This window comes from Bos taurus, chromosome X (assembly GCF_002263795.3).
Source record: "Bos taurus isolate L1 Dominette 01449 registration number 42190680 breed Hereford chromosome X, ARS-UCD2.0, whole genome shotgun sequence".
NCBI lineage: Eukaryota > Metazoa > Chordata > Mammalia > Artiodactyla > Bovidae > Bos > Bos taurus.
In genome coordinates, this window is record NC_037357.1 from 13,501,827 (window position 1) to 13,514,395 (window position 12,569).

At 34.7% G+C, this 12,569-nt stretch overlaps 1 protein-coding gene across 6 annotated transcripts in view; it reads right to left on the reverse strand.

Annotated features, from left to right (window-relative positions):
• Nucleotides 1-12,569, reverse strand: part of SMARCA1 (SWI/SNF related, matrix associated, actin dependent regulator of chromatin, subfamily a, member 1) — a 72,995-nt gene that overhangs the window by 10,367 nt on the left and 50,059 nt on the right. For all 6 annotated transcript variants that reach the window (XM_005227494.5, XM_059883485.1, XM_005227493.5 and 3 more), the window contains 4 exons: nucleotides 10,000-10,122; nucleotides 7,214-7,346; nucleotides 4,675-4,793; nucleotides 4,338-4,550 (listed from right to left, as the gene is read on the reverse strand). In XM_005227494.5, the coding sequence (XP_005227551.1) occupies nucleotides 4,338-4,550; nucleotides 4,675-4,793; nucleotides 7,214-7,346; nucleotides 10,000-10,122 (588 nt within the window). The remainder of the gene's footprint in view (nucleotides 1-4,337; nucleotides 4,551-4,674; nucleotides 4,794-7,213; nucleotides 7,347-9,999; nucleotides 10,123-12,569) is intronic.

Sequence of the window (12,569 nt, forward strand, 5' to 3'; positions counted from 1 at the left end):
TCATTAATAATAAAGCTGTGATTTGAAAACAAACAGCAATAACATGAAATTTTTATTACATTGTACAACAGTGTGTAATTCTCTGAAATACTACCTAAAAAATTCATTTGAACTACCACAAAAGGCGAGGCAATTGTAATCACGAATTATTAATACTTTCATTCAACTCTAAGGTCCATGGCCACAGGATATGCACACAGAGCTTCTTGAGAGTCTAAGAGAGGAAAGAAAAAATTCCCTAGAGTCTAAAAATTAAGAATATTTTTTGGCTAAAATGAAGAGTCAGAGAAACCTTGCCAAGGAAGTATAGTCGCTATATCAAGAAATGTTCTTTATTTCAGAGAGCCAAATTCTGCTTTTTATCCTTTGAGTACTTCAAAGAACTTAAGAAGGAGCAAGGACTTACTGATTAAACTCTGGATACTTTCAATATGTCCTTTCCAGTAAACTGACTAATGTGCTAGATCTTTTAGACTTCTCAGATTCTTTTCAAATATCCCAGTCATATCAGTCTGTCACTAAATGAATGAAGATAGTGCCCTGAAATTCATTCAGTAAAAGGAATTAATGAGCTACTGTTGATAAAGGGATTGGCAACCTTATAATATAAAAGGTACTATACAAAGTATTATCTTTTCTTCTTATAGTCATCCGGCAAAGATACTTTTAATTCTGATAGTTTTAAATGTCCTAAGACTAAGACCTCACTATAATACATTTTTTTCTTAGAAGGAAAATGGTAGAGCAATTCATATGCTCTGAGCTTAAAAATCTAAATTGATCATATCCTTCCTACTTGTTTATGTAGTTCAATAGAGACTGATTACTTACTTAAAGACCACACAATTTCTCAGAGAAAGAAATCACAATCTTTTTAGCACAGAGAAATGGAACTAAAACTCATTTTCTCTTTTGTATAGCCAGCATTTTTAAATGGAAAAGAGCCTCAAAGAAATTTTCAACCTTTAGCTGAAGGCTTTCAAAATGTGGCATATTCAGAAGTGAAGGTTCATGCCTTTAAGCATTTTAAGACTGTTAGTTAAGTCAGAAGCCATGAATTCAGTAGTTTGAGATCTCTGAATAAAATATAACTACCAAAGTTTCTATTTTTTTCTAAGTATTTCACACTATTTATTGGTGTCTCTGGGAAAGTCATCTTTAAGCAAGACTGTTTTTAAAGACAGCTTCTTTAGTAAGCTAAGTTTAAGGTTTAATCATTAATAAAATGTTAATTTGAACACAGTGACACACTCACATAATGAATCAAGTTATATCCTCTGTATTTTGGGGTTTTTTAACGAAGCAAATTATTTTAATTTTGGAAATCACAACTGCCTCCTTCAAGGGGGAAGCTTCACTTCCTAGATTGTGAATGATCCACTATACAAGACCAATTGTTTAAAATGAGGGGAAAAGAGATCATCTAGAAATAACAGTAATCCATTTTTTAATTCCCTAATGATTTATATTATCATGAAACATTCTAAAAAGATGGTCTACATAGTCTAAATCCAGAAACATAAAAATTACCCATTAACTAGGAAGGAAAGGATATAGTGGAAAACGTAACAAAAACTCTGGATTAAAATATTTACTATGAAATAAGCTACTATATGTTTTTAAAGATTCTTTAGAAATCATAAATTTCCACCTTCCAGAACATAATTAAGGACAGAATTGTCTTCGTTTTTAAGACAAAAGTTTCATTTTTCAGTCACGTATGTAGTTAATATCTACTCTTTGAAAAACATACATTAAAGATTTAAACCTCTTGGTAAAGAAAGACATAAATGTTTTGTAGAAAGATGGAGGAAAAGATTCTTTACAAGGGAGTTCAGAGACATCTAGTGGTCGTTAACAATACACTTGGTTTTTTTCCTAGAAAATGAAATAAGGTTACATAGTTCTACAGTCATGTTCATATTACAAATAATGTAAGATTTCCCCTGCACTTCTGAATCTGTTTCACCCTACTGCTTTAGCTTAATGTTTCCAGAAACCGAAAACAGCATTAAACTCAACCTGTAAAAAGTAGTAAAATATCACTGAAATAATATACAAAACTCTGCAAATGTTCCATCACATAAAAGGGCATGTATGATTTAAAACATAATTCATCAACAAATGCAGGTGGGTATTCATCTTTTACAAGCTGTTAATGCTGCTGTAAATTAGATAACTATATGCATAAAACGCCAAATGGCTAAAAATTTTAAATGCCTGGCTTTTGAAAGGAGTTCTCTGCTAAACATGGTCATAGATGCATCAAGCTAGAAGGCACCTTAAAAGGCCAACAAGCTCACGGCCAAAGTCTTCAAAATAGAATCTAATTTTCAAAGCTAATAGAAAAGCTATTCTACACTGTTCTTCAATAGTCTATTTCAATGATCCAAAGAACCTGTCAAACAACTCTTCCCTCCAACATCAGTCCTTCATGCTACAGATTAATCCTCATCTTTTTTATTCTTTCCTCAGTTCTTTCTACTGTGTATTACTAACATTTATACCTCTTCCTATTCCTTTATACAAGTACAGCACTTTACATTCATCCCTATTACTGACATGCAGCAAGGGAGATTCAATCGATTCATCATTACAATTTCTCTAGTTCCTTTTGTATTCTGGCTTGATCCAAGCTTGATCCAAAGTATTTGCTACCTCTCTCAGTATTATGTATTCCATAAACTTGATAGACACAGTCTAATAACAATCCAGGAACACTCTAAATTTGTGTTAAGTTTTAACACAAAATATCTGATTTATAAAGCATCCACCAAAATTAGCACCTTCAATATAGCAAGTCATACTTTTCTTTTTATTCAATTTGAACTGAGAATATAAAATGGGTCAGACAAAATATCAAGCATAGCTTCACATCTCTATGAACTTTTGGCCAAGAAAACATTTATAATAGAAACTAAAGAAAAATGTCCATGGTTTGGATTGTTGGTTCTGGCTACTTTTAATGTTTTGTTGTTGTTCAGTCGCTCAGTCGTGTCCAACTCTTTTAGGCTATATGAATCTATTTTGTCTTAATTAACTCAACTAACAAAAGACTGACGTGCCAACATTAAAAACATGTTGCATTTATTTCCGGCTTCCCTGATAGCTCAGTTGGTAAAGAATCCACCTGCAATGCAGGAGACCCCAGTTCGATTCCTGGGTCAGGAAGATCTGCTGGAGAAGGGATAGGCTTCTGGCCTGGAGAATTCCATGGACTGTATAGTCCATGGGGTCGGATCGCAAAGAGTCGAACACGACTCTTTCCATACCAGCATTTATTTCCATACCAGCAAGAACACTACTAAGCGGCATTAGGATTTAACAGGAACACAATTCATGTCAGAAAGTAACAAGAAATTACATCAAGCTAAAATAAAATCTCTTCTTAATTATTCGGTCTCATGATACTCTTACAAAAACTCAGGCAACAATTCCTTCTCATTAAAAATAAATTAAGTTATTCACACAGTCTCAAATATCACCTGCCTCATTACAAAGGGGAAAGTACCTTTAAAGTGGAGAGCTCTGATGGTCACCATATTAACCCTGTAATCAAACTCACCATCACCAAGAGTGTGACAACCTGACATAATGAGCCTCCTGATATGATGCAGTACACATCACTTAGGCAGCCGGTTGCCAAAAATGCTTAACTTAAATCTAACAGTGAGCAAACAATGAGATACATGTTGGGTATTCTACAAAATGAGCCTGGGTACCTTACAAAAGTCACTGTCGTGAAAAACAAAAGTTGTAGATTGAAGAGACTAAAGAGACTCAACCAAATGCAGTATGTGAACTGTGACTGGCTCATCAATTTAAAAGAACAGCTATAAGAGACACTTTGGGGACAAGTGGAAAATTTTGTACATGGACTGTATACGAGATGATACTACTGAATCAATGTTAATATTTTCAGGTAGGATGATGGTATTATGCTCATGGAGGAAAATATTTTTATTTAAGAGATAAACACTTATTTTTAGGTGATAAATGCTGAAGTATTTAGAGGTGAACACATGATGTCTGTGACCTACTTTCAAATGGTTTAGAAACATAGATCTGTATATTAATAAATAGAAAATACAGATCTAGATTTCTGAATATAGCTGTGTTTCTGAATTTCTGAGTATTATATATAGATTCTGTATGTATAGATAGATTCTATGTATGTAAGTATATATACACACACACACATACATATATACACACATATGCATATACTAGTAAGAGGAGAAAGCCAATGTGGTACAGAATCTAAGTGAAGGATATGTGATGCTTGAAATTTTTCAAAATAAAAAGTAGGAGGAAATAAACAAGAAAGGAATACATACCATGGCGGTTCTAGACTTGATAAACCAGTCAAATCTAAACTGAGGAGCATTCCGAACACACTGTCTCAATTCTTCATACACGTTTTCTCTATCAAAGCCCATTTTGTGTAACATACATATCAGGAATCTATCTTCTTCCTCAGTATAGTTCTTTCCTTTGCTAGTTCCATACTGAATACGTAACTGATGAAATGGAGCCTTGTATCTTGCAATCTATAGATTTAAACAAAATAGTGCTTTTAACTAAATATGCAGTAGTAAAAAGTCAAAGCTAATCACCATTTAATCATCAATTGAAGCAATCTATTGGTAATTTGACAATTAGGAAATATAGTACTTTAGCATCCAGGGCTTTCTTGATACTAATCCTTCGTTGAATTCTTGCTTCTCCACGTTCAATTTGAGCCATAATTTTCTCAATGTCCTGTAATTCATTGCAACGCTCCCAAAATACAGCTGAAAAAAACAAGAGTTATTATTTCACAATTCTGTCATCTTACATAAATGAATCCAAGGAACTATAGAATGAAGAATTAGCAGGAAAGGATGCAGTGAACTTATACTGTTTATACTTAAGATTCAGATTCATCAGTATATATAGACATATATATATATACATATATATGCATATATACAGGGCTTCTCTGGTGGCTCAGACGGTAAAGTGTCTGTCTGCAATGCAGGAGACCCAGGTTCGATCCCTGGGCTGGGAAGATCCCCTGGAGAAGGAAATGGCAGCCCACTCCAGTACTCTTGCCTGGAAAATCCCATGGATGGAGGAACCTGATAGGCTACAGTCCATGGGGTTGCAAAGAGTTGGACACAACTGAGCGACTTCACTTTCACATGCACATATATATATATATGTTCAATTATTAAATACTCTTAAGGTGTAATAAATGAGGGGTATTAAATGCCTCTTTTCATTTACAAGTAAGACCTCAACAAGAAGATTTTAGGTTAGCAATTTTCCTTTCATAAAATATTATGAAGCTTTTTTTTCTATTTTATTTATTTTCATTTATTTGGCTGCACTAGGTCTTAGTTGCGGTAAGTGGGATATTCTATCTTAGTTACAGCATGTGGGATCCAGTTCCCTGACAAGGATTGAACCCAGGCCCCCTGCACTGGGAGGGTGGAGTCCTAGCCACTGGACCACCAGGGAAGTCCCTATTATGAAGTTTTTAATTATCCATCTCAGATGACTACAATTTCAAAAGATAATACAGATACTGATTTAAGCTATGCTTTTATTTGAACATTATATCCTCTAGCACAGCCCCAATTAAGCTGTCCTGAGTTAGTCATCCTACCTGGCCTGATGTCAACTTGAAGGAATATCTGACATAATATCTTCTCTAATCAACTTTTTTTTTCTCGCAACTTCATACACATTGATGCTTATTCCCCTTCTTGTCTTTTGAAGAAAATTCTACTTCAGAAAATTTCTCAGCACATATCTTTTTACACTATTTTCATTCAACTCTTGCTGCTAAAATTTAACTCTCTCCTCTATTTTACCCCTTTTTAAGTCTCCAAATACCCTAAACTTATGCGGCAAATGGTAACAGCAGTAGTAATGTTATGCTGGTATCAAAGTAAAGAACATTCATAGACTTGATGTTATACAATAACAACTCAATATAATCCATCTCTAAAGTCCCTGGAAATCACCAGAAGGCTCTTTCACATTTCCAAAAGAAAAATAAAGTATCTGCTCCCTAATTAAACATAGACTTATTCAAGCACTAGCACTAAAAATAAATAAAATGTTGTTCCTAGTCTGTATTAATCTTTGGCATATTTATTAGTATTTCAATGTTTCCTCCTTACTATTTTTCACAGCAAAAATATAGAATTTCACTTGTTAGGCTAAGTAGGCTTTGAGGGGCTAGCACAGAAACCTAAACCTACTTTGTAACATTTCTATGGGGAGAAATGTTCTAGGTTCTATACAGCTGCTGCTGCTGCTGCTAAGTCACTTCAGTCATGTCTGACTCTGTGTGACCCCATAGATGGCAGCCCACCAGGCTCCTCCGTCCCTGGGATTCTCCAGGCAAGAACACTAGAGTGGGTTGCCATTTCCTTCTCCAATGCATGAAAGTGAAAAATGAAAGTGAAGTGGCTAAATTTGAGAGCTCAACCTATTTGGACTTTAGAAACTTCCTATGTTCTACATAAAGAAAACTTACTACACATACTTGTCTATTTTAAAAGATTTGTTTTCAGAAGCCTGAGGTTGGCTGCACTGTGACATTGTAATCAGTATTTATTCCATATGCTTTGGCACATAATTTAGTTCTGGTCAAGACCAAAGACACAGCTGAGTAAGAGAGGGAGTTGGCACATAATTTAGTTCTGGTCAAGACCAAAGACACAGCTGAGTAAGAGAGGGAGTTGATTCTAGGACCTGTCAACAGATTTATTCAAGCAGTCTTTTCAGATCTACTCCAGCTTGCCTGGAGTTAATGGAATTCATATAACCTCCCTGGAGCAAACAGAAATCCTGAGAGTGCCTGAGGATCTAAAAGAACCTGATAGGAATCCTCTACTTCAAGGACAACCTAGAAAAACACTAATTCCATCCACTGAAACTGAAGTCCAGAACTTGACTTGCCCAGAAGATGATCATCCACTAGCTACCCTTGTTTTATCAGTGCTATACTTCGCTCTATTAGCTAACTAGCAGGGACAACAGCAATTTGTTTTTGTAAGTCTTATCATCTTTTCATAGAAATGCAATTATATTTTATACTTTCACCTACAGTTTATTCATAAAAGTTGAAAGGTCTTTGAACAAAGGTATAATTAAACTGACACAAAGAAATGCATAAGGTTACAAGTAAAACACCATTTTTGAAGTTATATATACAAACCTGAATATTCCATGACCTCCTCAGGGGATTTGCCCTCCACCTCTCGAGCTATATTATCAATGTCATCTCTTCCATATTTCTCATTAGCTTTAATGAACTGATTGAAATCTCGCTTAGTCCAGTTTGTGAATCCCTGTGAACAAGAAAGCAAGCATCATCAATAGAGGTTAAATTAACAAATCCAAATATTGTTCTATTTAGTTCTATACAACAATACATTAAAAACAGTTCAAAAGACTTAAAATTTTTCTTCTTATAAAATCCCAGGTTTTTTTATGTTGGAATCAAAAGTTGAATAGTGTTATTGCAAAAATAACTGCTTTTCTATCATAAAGAGAATATATTTCCCTCTAAGTACTAAAAACTGATTTATAGTTCCAAGATATTATATAGTTTTTAACTCCGTATTTTATAGATGCCTACTACATTAAAATACAAATGCATAAAATAAAAATGCTAATATAAATGCTGAAGTCCTGGATATTCCAGTACTTCATTTTTTTCACAGACATGTTCCCACGTAAATTAAGAAAAAAATTGTTGATGCTTTAAATCAAAAAAATACATAAAGAAAAAAAGACTGAAGAAAAACTTTTATAACTCTTTACATCATTCCAAACTACTATGAATAAATAATTTCTGTTCAAAATTATATTCATAAATAGGATTTCTATAAACGGTGTTATTGGGCCCACTCAGTTTCTTTCCTAAAAGAGAACAGTTTGACCAATCAGTGTTTTCAGTCTCTTTGGTATTTATTAGCATGTCTCTGAAGTCACAAGACTAAATTTCTGTCTTCCATTCCTCATGCCCCAACCCACATAAATGTGATAACCTCAACAAAGCAAAACTCTATCCTTAACCTCTAGTTGATAAAGTTTTATGCCACATTTTGTTCCTTTGTACTCCTGTGATTTTTTGAAAGATTAATTATTTAGGGCAGTAGAGAAAAATGACTAAAAATGACTTCAAGTACTAAGAGGGACAAAAAATTGATTTTGTTTCTAATTACAAACAAAAGCAATTTCTCACTTGAGATTGTATGTTCACAATATGTTGTACATTTACAATATACTGCAAGCCAGGGAACATTCTAAGACCATAACTTTATTTTTGTGTTCAGGAAATAAATTTTGAAAATAAAACATGAATATTTAAATATTTTATTTTATTCTATGGTAAGTCCTAATATGATAGGGAAACAGTGTCAGACTTTATTCTTTTGGGCTCCAAAATCACTGCAGATGGTGACTGCAGCCATGAAATTAAAAGACGTTTACTCCTTGGAAGGAAAGTTATGACCAACCTAGATAGCATATTCAAAAGCAGAGACATTACTTTGCCAACAAAGGTCCGTCTAGTCAAGCCTATGGTTTTTCCAGTGGTCATGTATGGATGTGAGAATTGGACTGTGAAGAAAGCTGAGCACCAAAGAATTGATGCTTTTGAACTGTGGTATTGGGGAAGACTCTTGAGAGTCCCTTGGACTGCAAGGAGATCCAACCAGTCCATTCTAAAGGAGATCAGTCCTGGGTGTTCTTTGGAAGGACTGATGCTAAAGCTGAAACTCCAATACTTTGGCCACCTCATGCGAAGAGCTGACTCACTGGAAAAGACTCTGATGCTGGGAGGGATTGGGGGCAGGAGGAGAAGGGGACAACAGAGGATGAGATGGTTGGATGGCATCACCGACTCAATGGACATGAGTTTGAGTAAATTCTGAGAGTTGGTGATGGGCAGGGAGGCCTGGCGTGCTGCGATTCATGGGATCGCAAAGAGTCGGACACGACTGAGCGACTGAACTGAACTGAACTGAAGTCCTAATATTTAGCCAGTCGCAATTACATTTTCCAACTGAACTTTATGACTTCCAGGCATTTGGCTCAGAAACTTATGAATGTAATTTGTAAAAATTCATTCAATAAAATTACATGTTATAACAAAAAGACCTATATAAAAATAATATATAAATATAAAAATGAACTTTCAATAATTAATATGGAAAATTTCCTAGCACTGTGCTTTGCATATTGCTCAAAAAATCTGTTGAATAATAAATCTTTCTGGCTCTTTTCTATACTAAGGTAGAACACATTTTTATTTATTATTTTGTAAGTACCTTTTGCACTGTAATTCTTTTTATCTTCTACAGATTATTTTGGAAGTTATGTCACTCATAAAACTCATTAAAGCAACAATGACCAGAAAGCATCAATATATTGTTCAAATGAAAATGTTTATATTTAATTATTAGTAAATATAAATATTATTTAAATATTTAATAACTTGTAACTATACAATAAGTATCTTTAAAAGTTTCAGAAATTTCTCACCATTGTATTAAAATTCTTTTCAAGAAAGGATATGAGGCATTTTGAGGATTATGAAGTCATTCCATAAATAAAAGATTAGTAGAGTATAATTTCAGAAGACAGCTCATAATCAATAAAATAAATATTTTAAGAATATGCTAGTAATTATTGTCTATCAGGATTCATATGTGGGTTAAGTGACTTTAGTATAATTGATAAAATGTATGTCTTATTTCTAATAATTGACACATATTTTTCATTTATGTATCTTTTAGTATTTCCAAAACTGTTTTATATAAGAGATTAAAAAATAGGGATTGTTGATCTAAATATATGTCTACACTATGGCCCTGTGCTTTGCTGGTGTGTCTGATCAGGGTACCAGGCCCATACAATAAAAAAATAAGTGTGATCTATATTTTCTTTTCTTCTACTGGTTGACTAAAAGTATTTCAATCACTTAAAATATTTTACTTGTGTGAGAAGTTTTTCTTTTTCTTCAGTCTCTTCTGGTGTAAGAGGTTCAGCTCCATCAATCTTTTTTTGTTCCTCTCTTTGAGCAACAGCTGGATTTGGGATATCAGGATTCCTTGGGACCTAAAGATCGAGAGATGTGTTATGAGTAAACTGTTGAGAAAAATTAATTAAGGGTATACATACTTGTATCAATATGTAGAGTTATTTCAACAGTAAATTATCATACCATGACACATGATCCTCTCCACATTTCTCCTACCATGATATTACCAAAGTAAAATTGTTCTTAAATGTGCCATGTGGTATTTTATAGTTAAAAACCCATTGCTAAATGCCACATTATATTCTAGATTTAATCATACTGTGGAACGAAAAAAATCCCTATGATATTATTAATACATGGTAATAATATCATTATCCCCAACACCAACATTATACAATAAAATCTCAAGCCCAGAAACAAAGTTTGGTAGTACGGAAAGAGTCCATATTCACCTGGCAATATAGACCAGGGCATAGAAGTAGCAATGCACCTGAAGATTGCATCCAATGCTCTGATCAGTTCAGCGTGCAAAAAGAAAAGAGTGCTTTTACTGCCTGCCAGGGTATGGAGAGAGAGACCATCTTCACATAAAATGCCAAGACTGAAAGAATTGACAGAATAAAGAAGAAGCAAAAAAAAGAGAGAGAGAAAGAAAGAGACTATATATATATATATATATATATATAAGAGGGAAGGGATAAGCAAAGCACACAAACAGCTGCGATGGGACCTGCAGTCAAGGGAAAAAGACTACAGCAGCCGTGACCAACAAAAAGTGTAGTGTATACTATACATCTCTGCATAGTATAGAGAATTGCAATACACTGACAACTGAGAAGAAGAGAGCTCAAGTTCAAAAGACTGAGGACAGAAGCTCAGCTCTACAAGGAAGCAAGCAGTCAGCCATCATCTGTATGTCAAAAATGTAGCCCCAGGGGCCTCAGTGTGGCCCCATGAACACAGACAACCCGTATAGTTCAGCAGTATGGAGCAGCATTCACTGTATGGAGTGATAAACTAAGTTACTCAGCGCAAAGCCTCACATCATTTTTAAGTGCATCTGCAGTGACAATGCAGCACATTGATTTAGGAGGGCAGGTATATAACATATATAGTACATTATTTTTAGCATTCCATTAAATATGGCAAGAACAGGATTGATGGTAAGCCTTCCACTGTTTCGAATGCACACCTATCATAAATGACTCATCCTCCAGGGGTATCAGATAGTCACGGTTTTACTGTGATGTAATTTTAAATGCATATTAGGGTATATCTCTCTAATCATTATACATATTTCATAGCATTTCAACCACAGGGTTGTAACTTAAATGTTTTTAAAAACTATTGTATCCAGTAGTTGTTTAAATATGAAACCTACTAACTGGGCATTAAAAAGAAATACTGAAGGACCTTCCTGATGTGCTTCCAATGCAGAGGGCACAAGTTTGATCCCCTGTCAGGGAACCAAGATCCCACATGCATGCTGTGGCCAAAAGAAAAAATTTTTAAGACATACTGAAAAAACAGATTCATTTGTAATCATCAGTACGAGACAATCAAATTAGTAAGTACTGACTAAATGTCTGTTTTATCCATAGCACTATGACAGGTGTTCACTGGAATATAAAAAGCAGCCAACACGGTCCTTGCCTACATAAGGAGCTCACAACCTAGTTGTGGAATTCTGAGCTGTACTCTAAGAATTCTAAAGATCTGGGGAGATGGAAAAGAGAGAAAGAATATTCTAGGCTGGAGCAGTAAAGCAAAAACAGTGACGGTAAAAACCAGAAGGAGCATATATGGAGTTTATGTTGAGAAGGGATAAGAAACAAGGCCAGGTGGAGACAGAATTAGAAGGCCTTCTCAAACCACACAGTAGGCAACAACAAGCCACCGGAGATTACAAGGGAGTAGTGTTATATCACCTGTAAACCTTGTGCTGGATGGACTGAAGTAGGGAAGCAACTAGAGGCAAGAGAACCAGCTAAACTAACCTAGAAATGAGGTACGGTCACCTGGCCTAGGATGATAGCAAATGGAAATGAAAAGGAAGCTGTAAATTAAAAATGAAGTGTAGTCCAGTGATATGTACGGTTTAACATAACTTTTTTCAATAGCTAAATCCCACTGTTAGATTACCGGCACACCAGCAATTTCACTCTGAACTGTTACAAAGACTTTTAGGAGAATGCTTACAACAGCTTTACTTACAAGAGCCAAAATCCAGAAAACAGTCCAGATGTCCGTCAACAAGAGACTAGATAAGCAAATTGTGCTATTTCCTTACAATGGGATAGTACTCAGCAATAAAAAAGAATGAACCATTGATAATGAGACAACATGGATGAATCTCAAAAACATTATGCTAAGTGAAAGAAGCCTTACAAATATTATATGATTCCATTTCTGTGAAACTCTAGAACAAAAAACCTGATCTACGGAGGAAAATAATATCAGAACAGTGAGTTTGTCTGGGGAGTGGGTTTGGGAATTGACTGGAAAGATGCACTTTCTGGGGGAC